The 13,549-nt window shown below is 42.4% G+C and overlaps 1 protein-coding gene across 6 annotated transcripts in view; it reads left to right on the forward strand.

The window, feature by feature from the left end:
• The window catches only part of NAV2 (neuron navigator 2), a 703,917-nt gene that overhangs the window by 606,883 nt on the left and 83,485 nt on the right, over positions 1-13,549 (forward strand). The window contains exon 1 of one of the 6 annotated variants that reach the window (XM_073216319.1): positions 1,717-12,753. The exons of the other annotated variants lie outside the window; for them this stretch is intronic. Coding sequence (XP_073072420.1) covers positions 12,728-12,753 — 26 coding nt within the window. The 5' untranslated portion in view covers positions 1,717-12,727. Of the gene's footprint in view, positions 1-1,716; positions 12,754-13,549 lie in introns of those variants that run through there. 6 annotated transcript variants of the gene reach the window in all.

Consider the following 13,549-nt stretch of genomic DNA (forward strand, 5'->3'; position numbering starts at 1 on the left):
TTGTCATTTGTTTCTATATATTCCTTGATCTCTATTTTGATTTGTTCATTGATCCATTGATTATTTAGTAGCATGTTGTTAAGCCTCCATGTGTTTGTGAGCCTTTTTGTTTTCTTTGTAGAATTTATTTCTACTTTTATACCTTTGTGGTCTGAAAAATTGGTTGGTAGAATTTCAGTATTTTGGAGTTTACTGAGGCTCTTTTTGTGAACTAGTATGTGGTCTATTCTGGAGAATGTTCCATGTGCACTTGAGAAGAAAGTATATCCTGTTGCTTTTGGATGTAGAGTTCTCTGGATGTCTATTAGGTCCATCTGTTCTAGGATGTTGTTCAGTGCCTCTGTGTCCTTACTTATTTTCTGCCCGGTGGATCTATCCTTCGGGGTGAGTGGTGTGTTGAAGTCTCCTGAAATGAATGCATTGCAGTCTATTTCCCTCTTTAGTTCTGTTAGTATTTGCTTCACATATGCTGGTGCTCCTGTATTGGGTGCATATATATTTAGAATGGTTATATCCTCTTGTTGGACTGAGCCCTTTATCATCATGTAGTGTCCTTCTTTATCTCTTGTTACTTTCTTTGTTTTGAAGTCTATTTTGTCTGATATTAGTACTGCAACCCCTGCTTTCTTCTCACTGTTGTTTGCCTGAAATATGTTTTTCCATCCCTTGACTTTTAGTCTATGCTTATCTTTGGGTTTAAGGTGAGTTTCTTGTAAGCAGCATATAGATGGGTCTTGCTTTTTTATCCATTCTATTACTCTGTGTCTTTTGATTGGTGCATTAATTCCATTTACATTTAGGGTGACTATTGAGAGATATGTACTTATTGCCATTGCAGGCTTTAGATTCGTGGTTACCAAATGTTCAAGGTTAGCTTCTTTAGTATCTTACTGCCTAACTTAGCTCGCTTATTGAGCTGTTATATACACTGTCTAGAGATTCTTTTCTTCTCTCCCTTCTTATTCCTCCTCCTCCATTCTTCATATGTTGTGTGTTTTGTTCTGTGCTCTTTTTAGGGGTGCTCCCATTTAGAGCAGTCCCTGTAGGATGCCCTGTAGAGGTGGTTTGTGGGAAGCAAATTCCCTCAGCTTTTGCTTGTCTGGGAATTGTTTAATCCCGCCATCATATTTAAATGATAGTCATGCTGGATACAGTATCCTTGGTTCAAGGCCCTTCTGTTTCATTGCATTAAGTATATCATGCCATTCTCTTCTGGCCTGTAGTGTTTCTGTTGAGAAGTCTGATGTTAGCCTGATGGGTTTTCCTTTATAGGTGACCTTTTTCTCTCTAGCTGCCTTTAAAACTCTTTCCTTGTCCTTGATCCTTGCTATTTTAATTACTATGTGTCTTGGTGTTGTTCTCCTTGGATCCTTTCTGTTGGGGGTTCTGTGTAATTCCATGGTCTGTTCGATTATTTCCTCCCCCAGTTTGGGGAAGTTTTCAGCAATTATTTCTTCAAAGAGACTTTCTATCCCTTTTCCTCTTTCTTCTTCTTCTGGTATCCCTATGATACGAATATTATTCATTTTGGCTTGGTCACATAGTTCTCTTAGTGTTGTTTCATTCTTGGAGATCCTTTTATCTCTCTCTATGTCAGCTTCTATATGTTCCTGTTCTCTGGCTTCTATTCCTTCAATGGCCTCTTGCATCTTATCCATTCTGCTTATAAACCCTTCCAGGGATTGTTTCACTTCTGTGATCTCCTTCCTGACATCTGTGATCTCCCTCCGGACTTCATCCCACTGCTCTTGCATTTTTCTCTGCATCTCTGTCAGCATGTTCATGATTTTTATTTTGAATTCTTTTTCAGGAGGACTGGTTAGGTCTGTCTCCTTCTCAGGTGTTGTCTCTGTGATCTTTGTCTGCCTGTAGTTTTGTCTTTTCATGGTGATAGAGATAGTGTGCAGAGCTGGAAGAGCTTCCCTTCTTGTTGGTTTGTGGCCTTCCTCACCCCCTTCGCAAGGCGCTGGGTTCTTTCAGGTGTGGATGTGGTCTGGATGTTGTCCTGTGTCCTGTGGTCTCTATTTTAGGAAGATTTTTCTTTGTTATATTTTCATAGCTCTATGTGTTTTGGGGAGGAGATTTCCACTGCTCTACTCACGTCGCCATCTTGGCTCCACCCCCCCAGGCACTTTTTTTTTAATATGTGAATTTTGTAATCCAAACTCCTCTGCCTTTTGGATTCCAGCAACTTTAAATGTCCTTGGGTTTTGTAGAAAGCAGCCCAAGTCTGTAATATATGTACAGCTGTGGCTCTTATCAAAATGCAGACATGCTTCTCATTGCTGTTAATTGCAGCCCTAGTACTGGGTGATCTGGGCTCAAACCTCCTAGTTCTATGACTGATAACCTATTTTATAGCATTGACTGCATATGGTGTATTATAGTACCTTCCCGGCGGCTGCCCTTTAGGTAAAGTATCTGAGAGTCTTTTTCCTTCTCTATGATACTTGTCCTGTAACAGGCTTTCATTTAAGGCTGTGCAAGGCTCATTTCACCAGATTACTATTTGCAAGTTCTACCAAAACACCTTTATGTATAGCCGCGTATAATACCCTTAATCTGCTAAACTTGAGGACAGTTTAAGCTAAGTGAACTGTTACAAGTGAAATTAGGCTTTCACCTCTCTGTACTCTCTTCCTCTCCCCAGCTCTGCCTGTGCGTCTTCAGGACCAAGGTGCTGAGGTGCAAATTCATTCTTGCTATTAGGGCACAGTACTAGAAAAAGCCAGGAAACACCAGGCAATTTATGCAGACTCCAGGTTTGGTCATTACCTGGCCTGACCCACAACTTTTTTATAAAACATGTTTTGGTGAGGTTTCTGTTTCACATTAAAGCTTAGGAATTTTAAGAACTTAAATGTGATTTCCTTCCTTATTAAAGAAAGAAGACATAATATGTCTTATTGTGGAAAAATAGAAAATACGGATAAGCAAACAATAGGGGAAAAGTAATGGCCCAGAGAAATACACTGTTAGCCCCTTGGTGGCTTTCAGACATTTTTCTATTCATGTAAGCACTTAAGACATTTTATTTTGTAAAAGATCAAAAATATCTTGGGTACTTGCTGTGAGTCAGGCACTATTCCAAGCTATTGATTCATTTAATTTTTACAGTAACTTGAGCAAGAACCCATGTACAAATGATGTAACTGAGATGTACATTGCTTAAGCAACATGTCAGCTAGAAGTGGCAGAGCCAGAGAGCATGACTCTGTAGTCCTTAATTTTAACTGCTATACTTTATAGCCTCAAAATAACTTTGGAAATTTGATACTACAACAGGAGAATCTTTTTATATCAGGATTCATCAACATCATTTTAAATGGTCACACAGTATTCCACCCTGTAGAAGAGCCACAATTGCTTTAACTCTTTCCCTACCTATGGAAGGTCAGAATATTCTATTCCTTTTGTTCTTAAAAAACAACAATGCAAAGGCCATTCTTGGAGTTAAGTGTATGCATGTTACCGGGGGCTGCAAAGAAAGCCTGCATTCTATGTTTTCCTTATAATTCTGGCATTTGTGTGTGCAGAGGATGCTCTTGAGGCACTGTAGAAGAACATAGTCTCGAGTATGTTCTGGCTGCTGGTGATGGGGCTGCCCTGAACCATTCACACACTTTTTGTATGCATACTCCATTGTTCCTGGCACCATGTTTGGGAGAAGTTTGGCTGAAGAATGGAGTTTCTGTGTAAGTCCAGCTAGCTGCCTGCAGCTGAACCTACAAATGTAGTGTCAGTTTGCACTGTACTTTGAACAAATGAGTTTTTATCTTTCTCTCTGAACTTAAATGAAAGTACAGAACTTGGAGCTGCCAAGATGTTACTTACCCGTGGATTGAGTGACTTACTCCTGCAGAGAGAGGAAGGCAAAGAAAAGGAAAAGGCCTTGTGTGATGGCTGTTGTCAGTGCACTCTTAATATTCCAGCAGCAAAGTCCCCTGTGTCAAGTACCAGGCTCAAGGCAAAAATTCATTTCAATCATGGGCTCTGCTTGGTGGGATCTTAACCAGCAGCATGGCCTTGAGCAAGTTACTTAACCCATGGCTTCTTAATATGGGCATGTATATGGGGATGATAATTCCTACTACATAGGGATTATCAGAAGGATTAAATAGGACCAGAGAATTTACCACAGTAACCTCCATGGTAAGAACTCAATAAAAGACGAGAACTTTAAAAATCTTTAAACTTTAAAAGAAGATTGATGTATGAATTGGGCAGTCTTGTTCTTTAGCACTTAGCTGTGTGACCTTGAGCAATTTACCTAACCTCTCAGAGTTGTAGATCATTTGTGAGTTGGGGATAATAAAATCTGTCTCATTGGGGGTATTGTGAGTTGTGGTATCAGCAGCGTGCATTCCCAGGACAAAGTGGGTTTCAGTACCCATAGCAAATCTGTAAACACTTAGTACGTACCAGTCACCCTGTTTTATTTTTCTTCCCCCATGTAAAACAGTTTTTCTCTTAGAGATTAACAGTCAATGGAGGGAGTTTAATTCTTAACCAGTGTGTAACTTTTCAGCTAGCTTTCCCATTAGGCAAATACCTAGAATGAGTTGGGCTCTTCGCCAAACTGTTTTTTCCTTTTGACTTAGACAAGATCGTGGTTTAGAGATTGTGGACATTTCTTTGTGAACCTATTTTATAGTCTCTGTAAACTCAGAAGGGAAACAGTGAAATACCAAAGCTAAGGTACATAACAGGTTTGCTTACAATAGATTCCCTCATGCGGTGTGGGCATTTACATTATTTGATCTAACACCCGACTCCTAGAAAGGCTGCAGTAAATTCAAGGGTTGTCCCCACCAGGGGACAGAGGGGAGCATGCCTCGAATTCACAAGGCAAATGAATTTTCTTTTGAAAAAGGATTTCAGTGGGAGGTCTAGGGTGTAGACTTGTAAAACCTTTATGCTTTGAGAGGTCTTAGAGAACCCTGGGGTGGCAGTTGGATCATTGAACCGGCAAGCAATCTAGAATCAGGAAGTGATTTGGCCAAAACTGGCTCCTGTTTACTGTTTCCTCCACTGCTAAGCAGCGCACCTCCATAGTCTGAGAGCCACGTGACCTGGGGCCAGTGGGACAACTTTGGGTGTGTGAAGTCAACAGAGACTAGAGTCCTCAAACTGTTGGCTTAGATCATAGTCTGTTCAAGGCTGCCCTTGATTGGGATGTACACATTTTTCTCTCCAGTCTCTCCCCCTCCTCACCCCCCAGCTCCTCCTCCCCCCACACCCACCAGAGGACACACCCAAGGGTGTCCTTGCAGGCAGATGCACGTTAGAAAAAGCCAAAGAGTGGCTTTGAACTTTTATTCACCACACATCCATCTTAATAGAGATAATACTCCAGCTGGAAAAATAAATATTTAAACTCTTACAATTCTCCCTATGCACCCTTAACACTATTATAAAAATACAACTCTATAGCCAATGGTATTATTTTAAATTTACTTTTTTTTTTTTTTTTTTAAGAATAAATTGCTACATGGCTTTGCCTCTTTTGGTTTCATATCTTCTTCTAAATAATCAGGTTTGTCACCATGAACAAAGGTGCAAGAAGGCCTGGATCCAAATTGTTCCCTAAATACTGGATGAATTAACTTATCTGCTGTTACTCCATATTGGTCCTGGAGACAATGACACAGGAACCTTTGTGGCTACTGTTGAAAGCTAAGGGTATTTAGGAGGGGGATGGAATAATCTAGATTTCACTATGTAAAAAGCTATAGCTAGGCACAAAGTTTTAAATTTTTGCCGAATTGTCAACATTTAGCATTACACAACATTCCAATGCGGTGTGCACAGATCTCTCCGACATTATGGACAGTAATCTATACTGTGCTCCCTCGACTTACTCTTCTTTTCTTTCATGGCATGTATCATGGTTTGCAATTAAATGTACATGTTTTTCTTTATTGCCAGACTATAAGCTCCATGAGGGGGGAGAGAGACCTTTTCTCTTTTACGTATCACTGTTCCCCCGGCATGATGCCTGGAAGTCAACACCCAGCCAGTATTTTAAGAACAATCAACTCAACTGGAAGTGTAGAAGAAGCAGTGATACCATGGGATTTTGTGAAAGGATGGATCTAAATTGGACCAAGCCAAGTATTAGAAGCAGCTAAAGGACTTTGGGGTAACCTGTTAATGCCCTGGCCCACTTAAGTATCTGTTGATATAGTGACCTGGAGGAAACTCACTCCTCTAGGCAGTATGGCGTTAGGGAAATTGACCGGGATTTAGCATCACCAGGCATAGGCTTCAGTCTGCCTCTCAGCAGTTGCATGACCATAAATAAATGATCTGAATTCTCTGAGTTCCAGTTTGTTTTTCTATAATATAAGGATAATAATACATGTTAGCACAGTTGAGAATTAGGTGAGATTTATAGGCAGTAAAGTCTGTAAATCTATATTATTGTTAATGTTGAAAATAACTTTGCCCTCACATGTCCCTCATCCAAATGCTGGAGTTGATTTGTAGTCGATTGGCGTCCGGTTAGAAAAGGTGTCTCTGATGTTGGATTGAGTCTGGATTTTGGCTTTAGGCAGACGATGCTAGCACCCATGGTCATGTTCTCCAGCCTCCTCTGTCCAAGTTTTTGTTAACAAGCCTCTGGTTTCTGAGTCAGAATGGGAGGGGAGTAAACATGGACAACAGATTGGATACTCTTCCTGATGAATGAAGCCTTTGTTTAGAAGCAGAGGAGTGTGCGTGCTCCTACGTGAGAGTGCCCCCAAGGGTGGGCTCCAGAAACCCCCACAAATGAGCTAATTGAAGATGACAGAAACTGTAACTCCACAAGATGGGACATTTTAGCTAAGGCAGCTCATTCTGCCTTTGTATTAAGATTGGTGGACAGTGTCACCTCCTCACTGGGAAAGCAGGGCAGGATCCACGATCTGCGTAAATGCAGAGAATAAGCCAGAGCAGGACCAAGTGAAAGCAGAGATTCTTCAGAAGCACCAACAGGAAAGGGGAATTTCTCACATATCCGTAGGTCCAGAGCCCCAGAAGAGAACTGAGAGACTGGAGAAAGGAGGCCGGAGGTGCCGCAGCACACTGGCTGCCCCTCCAAAGCTCCTCATTGACACCTCACCACGATCACTTGTTGCTAACGGGTGTCACCACCCAGCCAGGCTCTGAGCATGGTCACCACCCTTCGTTTCCTCACACACACAGCTCTTCCCTCACTCTGGCCTTTGCACTTGATGTCCTCTCTGCTTGGAACACCTGGGTTCCCTCCTTTTGCTGGCTGGCTGGCTGGCTTGCTCTCGCCTTTCATAGCTTAGCTTAAGCATCACTTCTTGAGATGACTCTTCTGCCCACTCAATTTAAAAGAACTGCCTCCTGTGACTCTCCTCCCCAGAACCCTGTTTATTTCCTTAATTGTTTTTACCAAAGCATCCAGAATGCTTTTCCGAGCTAGCTCCCTCAGAGCTGGGGCATTTTCTTTCACGCTCCGTCTTATTCCCAACATCCAGTCCAGGGTCTGGTGCAGGTTAGGAACTAAATGGCTATTTGCTGAATGTTGTTCATTTCTGCCCCAGAGCTACCTAGTTTCTCGCAATTTTTGTTAAAAAATCACAAATTCTTTATGAAGGCTTTGCAAAAGCCTCCTGGAACATTTCTCCATATCCCACTGTCTACGGCAAGATCACTCTCGGTAAAATTCCATGGCAGGCAGTGTGATGCTTCTCATTTACACAGCTTTTCTTTTAACCTCTTCTCATTCTTTTTCATCCATCCGGGGAAGCTTCCTTCCTTCTTTTCTCTTTGTTTTGTTATTATCAAGCTAGAAGAAAGCAGTCTAAATGAGTATAAGACTGGCCCTGGAGTTAAGGAAACAAAGACTCATAAAAGTGAACTACACCGTGTATGAAGTCCATACCATAAAACTCAAAAGCAAGCTGCCCTTAACCTGGAATTTGTAGACATGCTTTAGAGGGTCAGTGAATCCCCTGAAATTGTATGCAAAATGTCTGCATGCATTTTTTAAATAGGGAAATAGGCCTGTTTCTATCATTCTCAAGTGAGTCTGTGACCAAATAAAAGATTTAAAAAACCAGTGGGCAAAAGTCCTTGAAATCAAGTACCCAAAGTCCCCAGGAGACCACACAGAACATCCAGTTCCCTGCTTTGTCCTCCTGTACCCAGTTGGTCCAGGACCACACCAACGGTGCCCTGCGCTGGGAAGAGATCGCTCAGGACAAAAGCAGACAGCACACCTGTTCTCAAATTGCTTACTTATTTTTTTGAAATTACTTTTTGTTGTCTGTTATAGAAAACAGCACCCTCCCTCAAAAAAGATAATAGGCTGTAAACCCAGTTCCTATGGCCAGCTCTCTCTCCAACCCGTCAGTCAGACTTGTGTCCCCACTACTCCACTGAAACCATGTTTTGTTACTCCGAAGAACATCAGTAAATACCATGAAATATCATGTGGTGGAAAGTAGCCAGGCTGGAGTTTAGGGAGAAATCCCTGAAGAGGAGACATTCCAACCAAGACCTGAAGTGTGAGGAGACAGCCAAGGGAAGATGTGAGGAAGGGCGTTCCAGGCAGAAGGAACTGCCGAGCAGGGCCTGTGAAGTGAAGCAAGCCCAGATCCTGACTTTGAACATAATGAAGGAGAAAGGCCGAGGGACAGAGGGAGTGGGCAGGAGCCAGATCCCATAAAGCCTTCTAGGCCAAGGGAACAAATGTGGGTTTTATTCTGAGTTCCCTGGGAAGCTATTGGAGGGTTCTAGGCAGGAAGGTACTGCATTCTGATGGGCCCTCGAAAAAGATCCTACCACTACTGTGAGGAGGCTGGAGTCCAGCAGGGTGAGAGGGAAGGTTGAGCAGTCAGGGATGTAGCTTTTGGAGATGAGAGATGATGATGGCTTAAACCAAGGTTATCTTATTGTAGATGCTGTGTTGTGATCGGGTTCAAGGAATATTAGGAGATACAGCCAAAAGGATTTGTGAATGGATTATAGAGGAGGCGATAAGGGATGAGAAAATTAGGGATGGCTAATGGATAGTCACACATTGACTTGATGGGAAAGACTTTAGATCAGGATGCAAACAGATTGGAAGTTGAAAGCAATGGTTTTGTATAAGGTGAATTAGATTTGAGATGTGTTTAGCACACAAAGGCTAGGCTAGAGAAACAAACTTTAGAGTTGTCTGTCTATATGTAGTATGTGAAGCTATGGATGAGATCTCCTAGGAAAAGAGTAGGTAGATAAGAAAAGGGTATCAGGGACAGAACCCTGGAGGTCTGGAGAGGAGCGGAAAAGGGTGATCAAAAGAGACTGAGAGGCACAGCCAATGAGGGAGGAAGAAACCAGGTGTGGATGAAGCCATGGTAACCCAAGAAGAGACCCTTTGAAGAAGGAAGAAACTGCCAGCCACGCTGCATGCTTCAGTCAAGTAGGATAAGAACCACTGGCTTTGGCAAGAATTAAGCTATTGATGGTCTTGAGAGTAAGAAAACATGGTTTCAGTGGAGTCCTGTGGACACAAGTCTGACTGGGGGGTTATAAGAGAGAATGGACCATAGGAGTTGGGAGTACAGACAGCTCTTTGGAAGTGTTTTGCTATAATGTGCAACAAGGACTGCATGGTTGTGGAGGAGAATATGGACATTCGGTAAAGAAAATTTTGTTTTATTTGTTTAAGTGATGATGTTTCTTGGCCAGTGGAAAAGAGCCAGCAGAAAGGGAGAAATTGATGATACTGGAGGAACAACAGCAAAGTATCTTCATTAGTACTGTTTTAGTACTCATCAGAAATAACAGCTTTTTAATTTCAGTGGTTTTCTGTTTTCTCTAATTACACACTGTATTCCAAAAATAAAGGTTTCTCCTACTCTTTAATACCTGGGTAGAGTTCTCAGCTACTTTTTGGTTTAAAAAAATGGTTCTATGAGTTAACATCATTGTTAACATTGTTTCTATGGAAAAATGTTACGAGTTCTACAAGATCTTTGGAATGTGGCTTGTTTAGAAGTCAGAAAGGATAGGGGAAGATTGGCTTTTTGAAAAGCGCCAAAGGGCATCTGCTTGCATAGAGTTGGCTGCCCTACCTTCCTTTTTTCTCTCTTCCTGTTGCTGAATCTCTTAGCCACATTGTTATCTTTCATAGCGTGGAAAAGCCCTAGCTACATTTGAATCTCCAGCTTCAAAGAATTCAGAGCATTAAATAATAAAGGTGTGCTTCTTAACTTTTAACCACAGAAAGAGGATTGAGAACCCCCTAAGCACACTGTCTTGTGCAATAAACTCACCCTTGTAAAAATTGTGCATAATCAAAGTGATACATTTAGGGTTGTAGGAGATTTACAAGAATTTTTATAAAAGGAGAAACTGCATTTATTCACCCTCCAGTGCATCCCTTCCCACAGAAAAGCCAGTATGCTTATGGCAACGCCAGCCTCTCATCAGTCACCCTCCTCCCTTCATTTACCTCTTACTCTTCCACCTGACCTCCCCATAGACTACCTTTGCTTCACTGTTCACTCTGCTTTAGCCACACTGGGCTCTAGGTTCCTAGAATGAATGTGCAAGTTGTATCTTGTCTCAGGACCTTTGCACTATTTCCTCTCTTGGAAGGCACCTATCTCCAGATAGTAACCTAACCAGCTCCCACACTTTCAGGTCTGTAGTAATAGTCATCTCCTCAGCAGGCCTTTCATACTACCTGATGTAAAGTTTCAGACATTACCCCTTGACAAATCACATCCTCTTCCCTATATTTCTCTCCTTAGCTCCTTAGCATTTATCACTAACACTGTATAATTTACATTCTGTCTCACTTATTTTATAGTTCTACCACAGAGAAGAAAGTAACATTAGCACAGGGGATTTTTTTGTGTATTTTGTTGACAATTGTATTTTCAGCACTTGGTTGATTGACACATAGTAGGTGCTCAATAAATATCAGTTGAATGGATGACTAAATAAAGGATAGATAGCCCTTAGTTTATACCAGTGGTTAATCTCGATTTTTACATACTATATTTGCCTAAAACAAGGAATAGCTATAGTAAACAGTGGAAATATTTTTATGTATATGTGTTTATGTATGTATGTCTCCATGTACACAGTCACCATCCCATTCCACCCAAATTTTCCCAGAGGTCATCCAGATTCTCACACAAGCCATGCTGTAAAGATCAATTCCTTTCCAGGGACAGTGTAGAAGGTAAAAGGAGTGGTTTAAAGTGTCTTAGAGCTTGGGTCCATCCTGACTTTTTGTCTCAATAAATCAGGACTCCACCCGCCTCCCCAAACTCCCCTCTGCCCTACCCCTTGGCCTCTGCCCCTTGCTCCCATTGTGGATGTTGGCAGCAGCTTTTCAGGTGGGGGAGGGCCCTGAGGGATGAGATGTGAATGATTAACTTCAGTTGGGACTCCTTCAAGATTACAATCTCTGCTCCTGGACACGTTTGCTTTTGCATTCACCTGGGAAGCCCCACTAGACCCTATTTCCTCTCTGAGCTGACCTTTTTATTCCCTCCCTCTTGGGGTGGGGGAGGAATGGCTCTTCGTTGCCCTTTGAAAGGCTTCTGTTTGCTGAGCAAACGCTGACCACACAGAGACCCTGCTTGGAGCCAGGTTTTGCTTCCTCTGCTAAGGCCCCCACCCCAACACATTCACTCATGACCCACTACTCCTCCTCCTGAAGAGGCAACCCGGGCTGGGGAGAGAGCCTTTCTCAGGGGAAAGTCTTTGAAAGCTGCCTGAAGCCAACTGGTAGCATTTTTGGAGAAGGAGTAGAGGTTTGGGAGAGCATCTTAATCCTTTTTCATTTTGAAATAAAAGCTTGTGGCTGTAACAGTTTTGCGTTTGAATTCTCAGTAGTAAAACAGTTGTTCATTGTTCATAGCATCTGTTTACATAGTTCCTTCTGAATTCCTTGATTACAGGTTTTAGTAGACATTAGTTAATGCAACCCCTTTCCACCCCAGAACCGGGACTCTCTCCCCTACCAGACCCCATACCATAATATTTAAGGTAGCGATGCATACACTGAACTTCTTTTTAAAAAGAAAGAAAACTAACATGTGGCATTAATGCTTATTTTCCTTGGCACTGCATCAAAATTGACATAACCAGAAATAATGTATCATTATTAACTATATAAATAGGTGTAGTTCCCTTTTGGGTTAATGTGTTCTTTCTGTAGGGTAATCATTTCAATCAAATGTTTTGCAGTCAACTGTTAGTCGAATTCGATAAATACTATCATTAATGTTTTTCAGTCATTATTAATAGTAGCACTTTGGGCTATAAAGACTTTTTACAACGTTTTAGTACAGTCGGTGGGTATTTAAAACGTTTTTTCGCTTCTTGAGTTTATTCAACTTGACCGGAAGTTACAAGCTCCCCTGGGACCGTATCGAGGGCGCTTCCACTCGGTGCTTTACGGTAGCAGTTTCCGAGTTTGGTGTTACTTGTACTTTGCTGAAACTTTTCACAGCTGACTTGATAGTGGCACTCAGGCTTGACCTCCGCTCCCTCAGCACTTTAGGGGTTAATTTTGTTGGTGGATCGGATTTCTTTCCTGGGTAGGGGCATGGTGGTGATCCCCTTCTAGCTTTAATAGCTTAGCAGAGTTGCGGGGTGCCTGGGATTCCCTGGCCCAGCAGCGAGCGCTGGCGCGGCTTCCGAGCTGCCTTCGTGGGATTCATTCAGCTGCTTTGTACGCTTTCTCTAAGGACCATAATGTAGAGAAATGCTCTTGCCTAGGAACCTTACAAGGTAGGACGATCTCCTAACATTTTTGGGGCCTGGGGCGGGTGCGGTGTGGGTACTGCCTCCTGGTTCCCTGGATAGTATGGAAAAGCCAGGCACAGCCGGCCAGTGGCACAGCTGCCAAAATCCCCTTGGGCTGCCGTGGATGAGTCGTTGGGGACCGTCAGCGTCCATCTCCCCACCATCCCAATCCTTTTTTATTCTCACCTTGATAGTTTCAGAGGAAGACAGAGCAGGACCCAATGCCCTTGATCCTACTGGACATTGGGGGTTGAGTTAGATCCTTATTTCAGGCATTTTGGGGGAGACCTTTTAGCTTGAGGGAGGGGGGCTACAGAAAGGCAGAGCCAGTCCCCAGGTCAGGGCTGCTAGTTGTTCAGAGGACCCCGACTAAAATGACTTACAGCTGAAGGTTTTGTTTGGATTCTAAGAAGCCAGGTGAACTTGTGGTTGTGTTTACTAATACTGCAAATTACTGGGTGATTTTTTCTGGTGACTAGGCTCCAGAAGAAATGACATGGGAGACTTAAGTATGAGTGCTTTTTTTGTTTGTTAGGGCTGCTATACAGCTGCCCCAAAAGGAGCATTTGTATGTTTAAGGCAGACAAGGGGAAGAGAAAACAATGTTCATTACTACTTACTACATTGTCTAATTTAATTTTCCTGGCAAAACCAGCAATGTTATCCTCAGTTTTGAAGAAAGGCAGTGGGAACTAAGGGAGGTTAAGAACTAGCTCAAGGTCACACAGCTAATAAGAGGAAGAGCTGGAATTGGAACCAGTGTCCATTACACCACTCTGAC

This window comes from Manis javanica, chromosome 11 (assembly GCF_040802235.1).
Source record: "Manis javanica isolate MJ-LG chromosome 11, MJ_LKY, whole genome shotgun sequence".
NCBI lineage: Eukaryota > Metazoa > Chordata > Mammalia > Pholidota > Manidae > Manis > Manis javanica.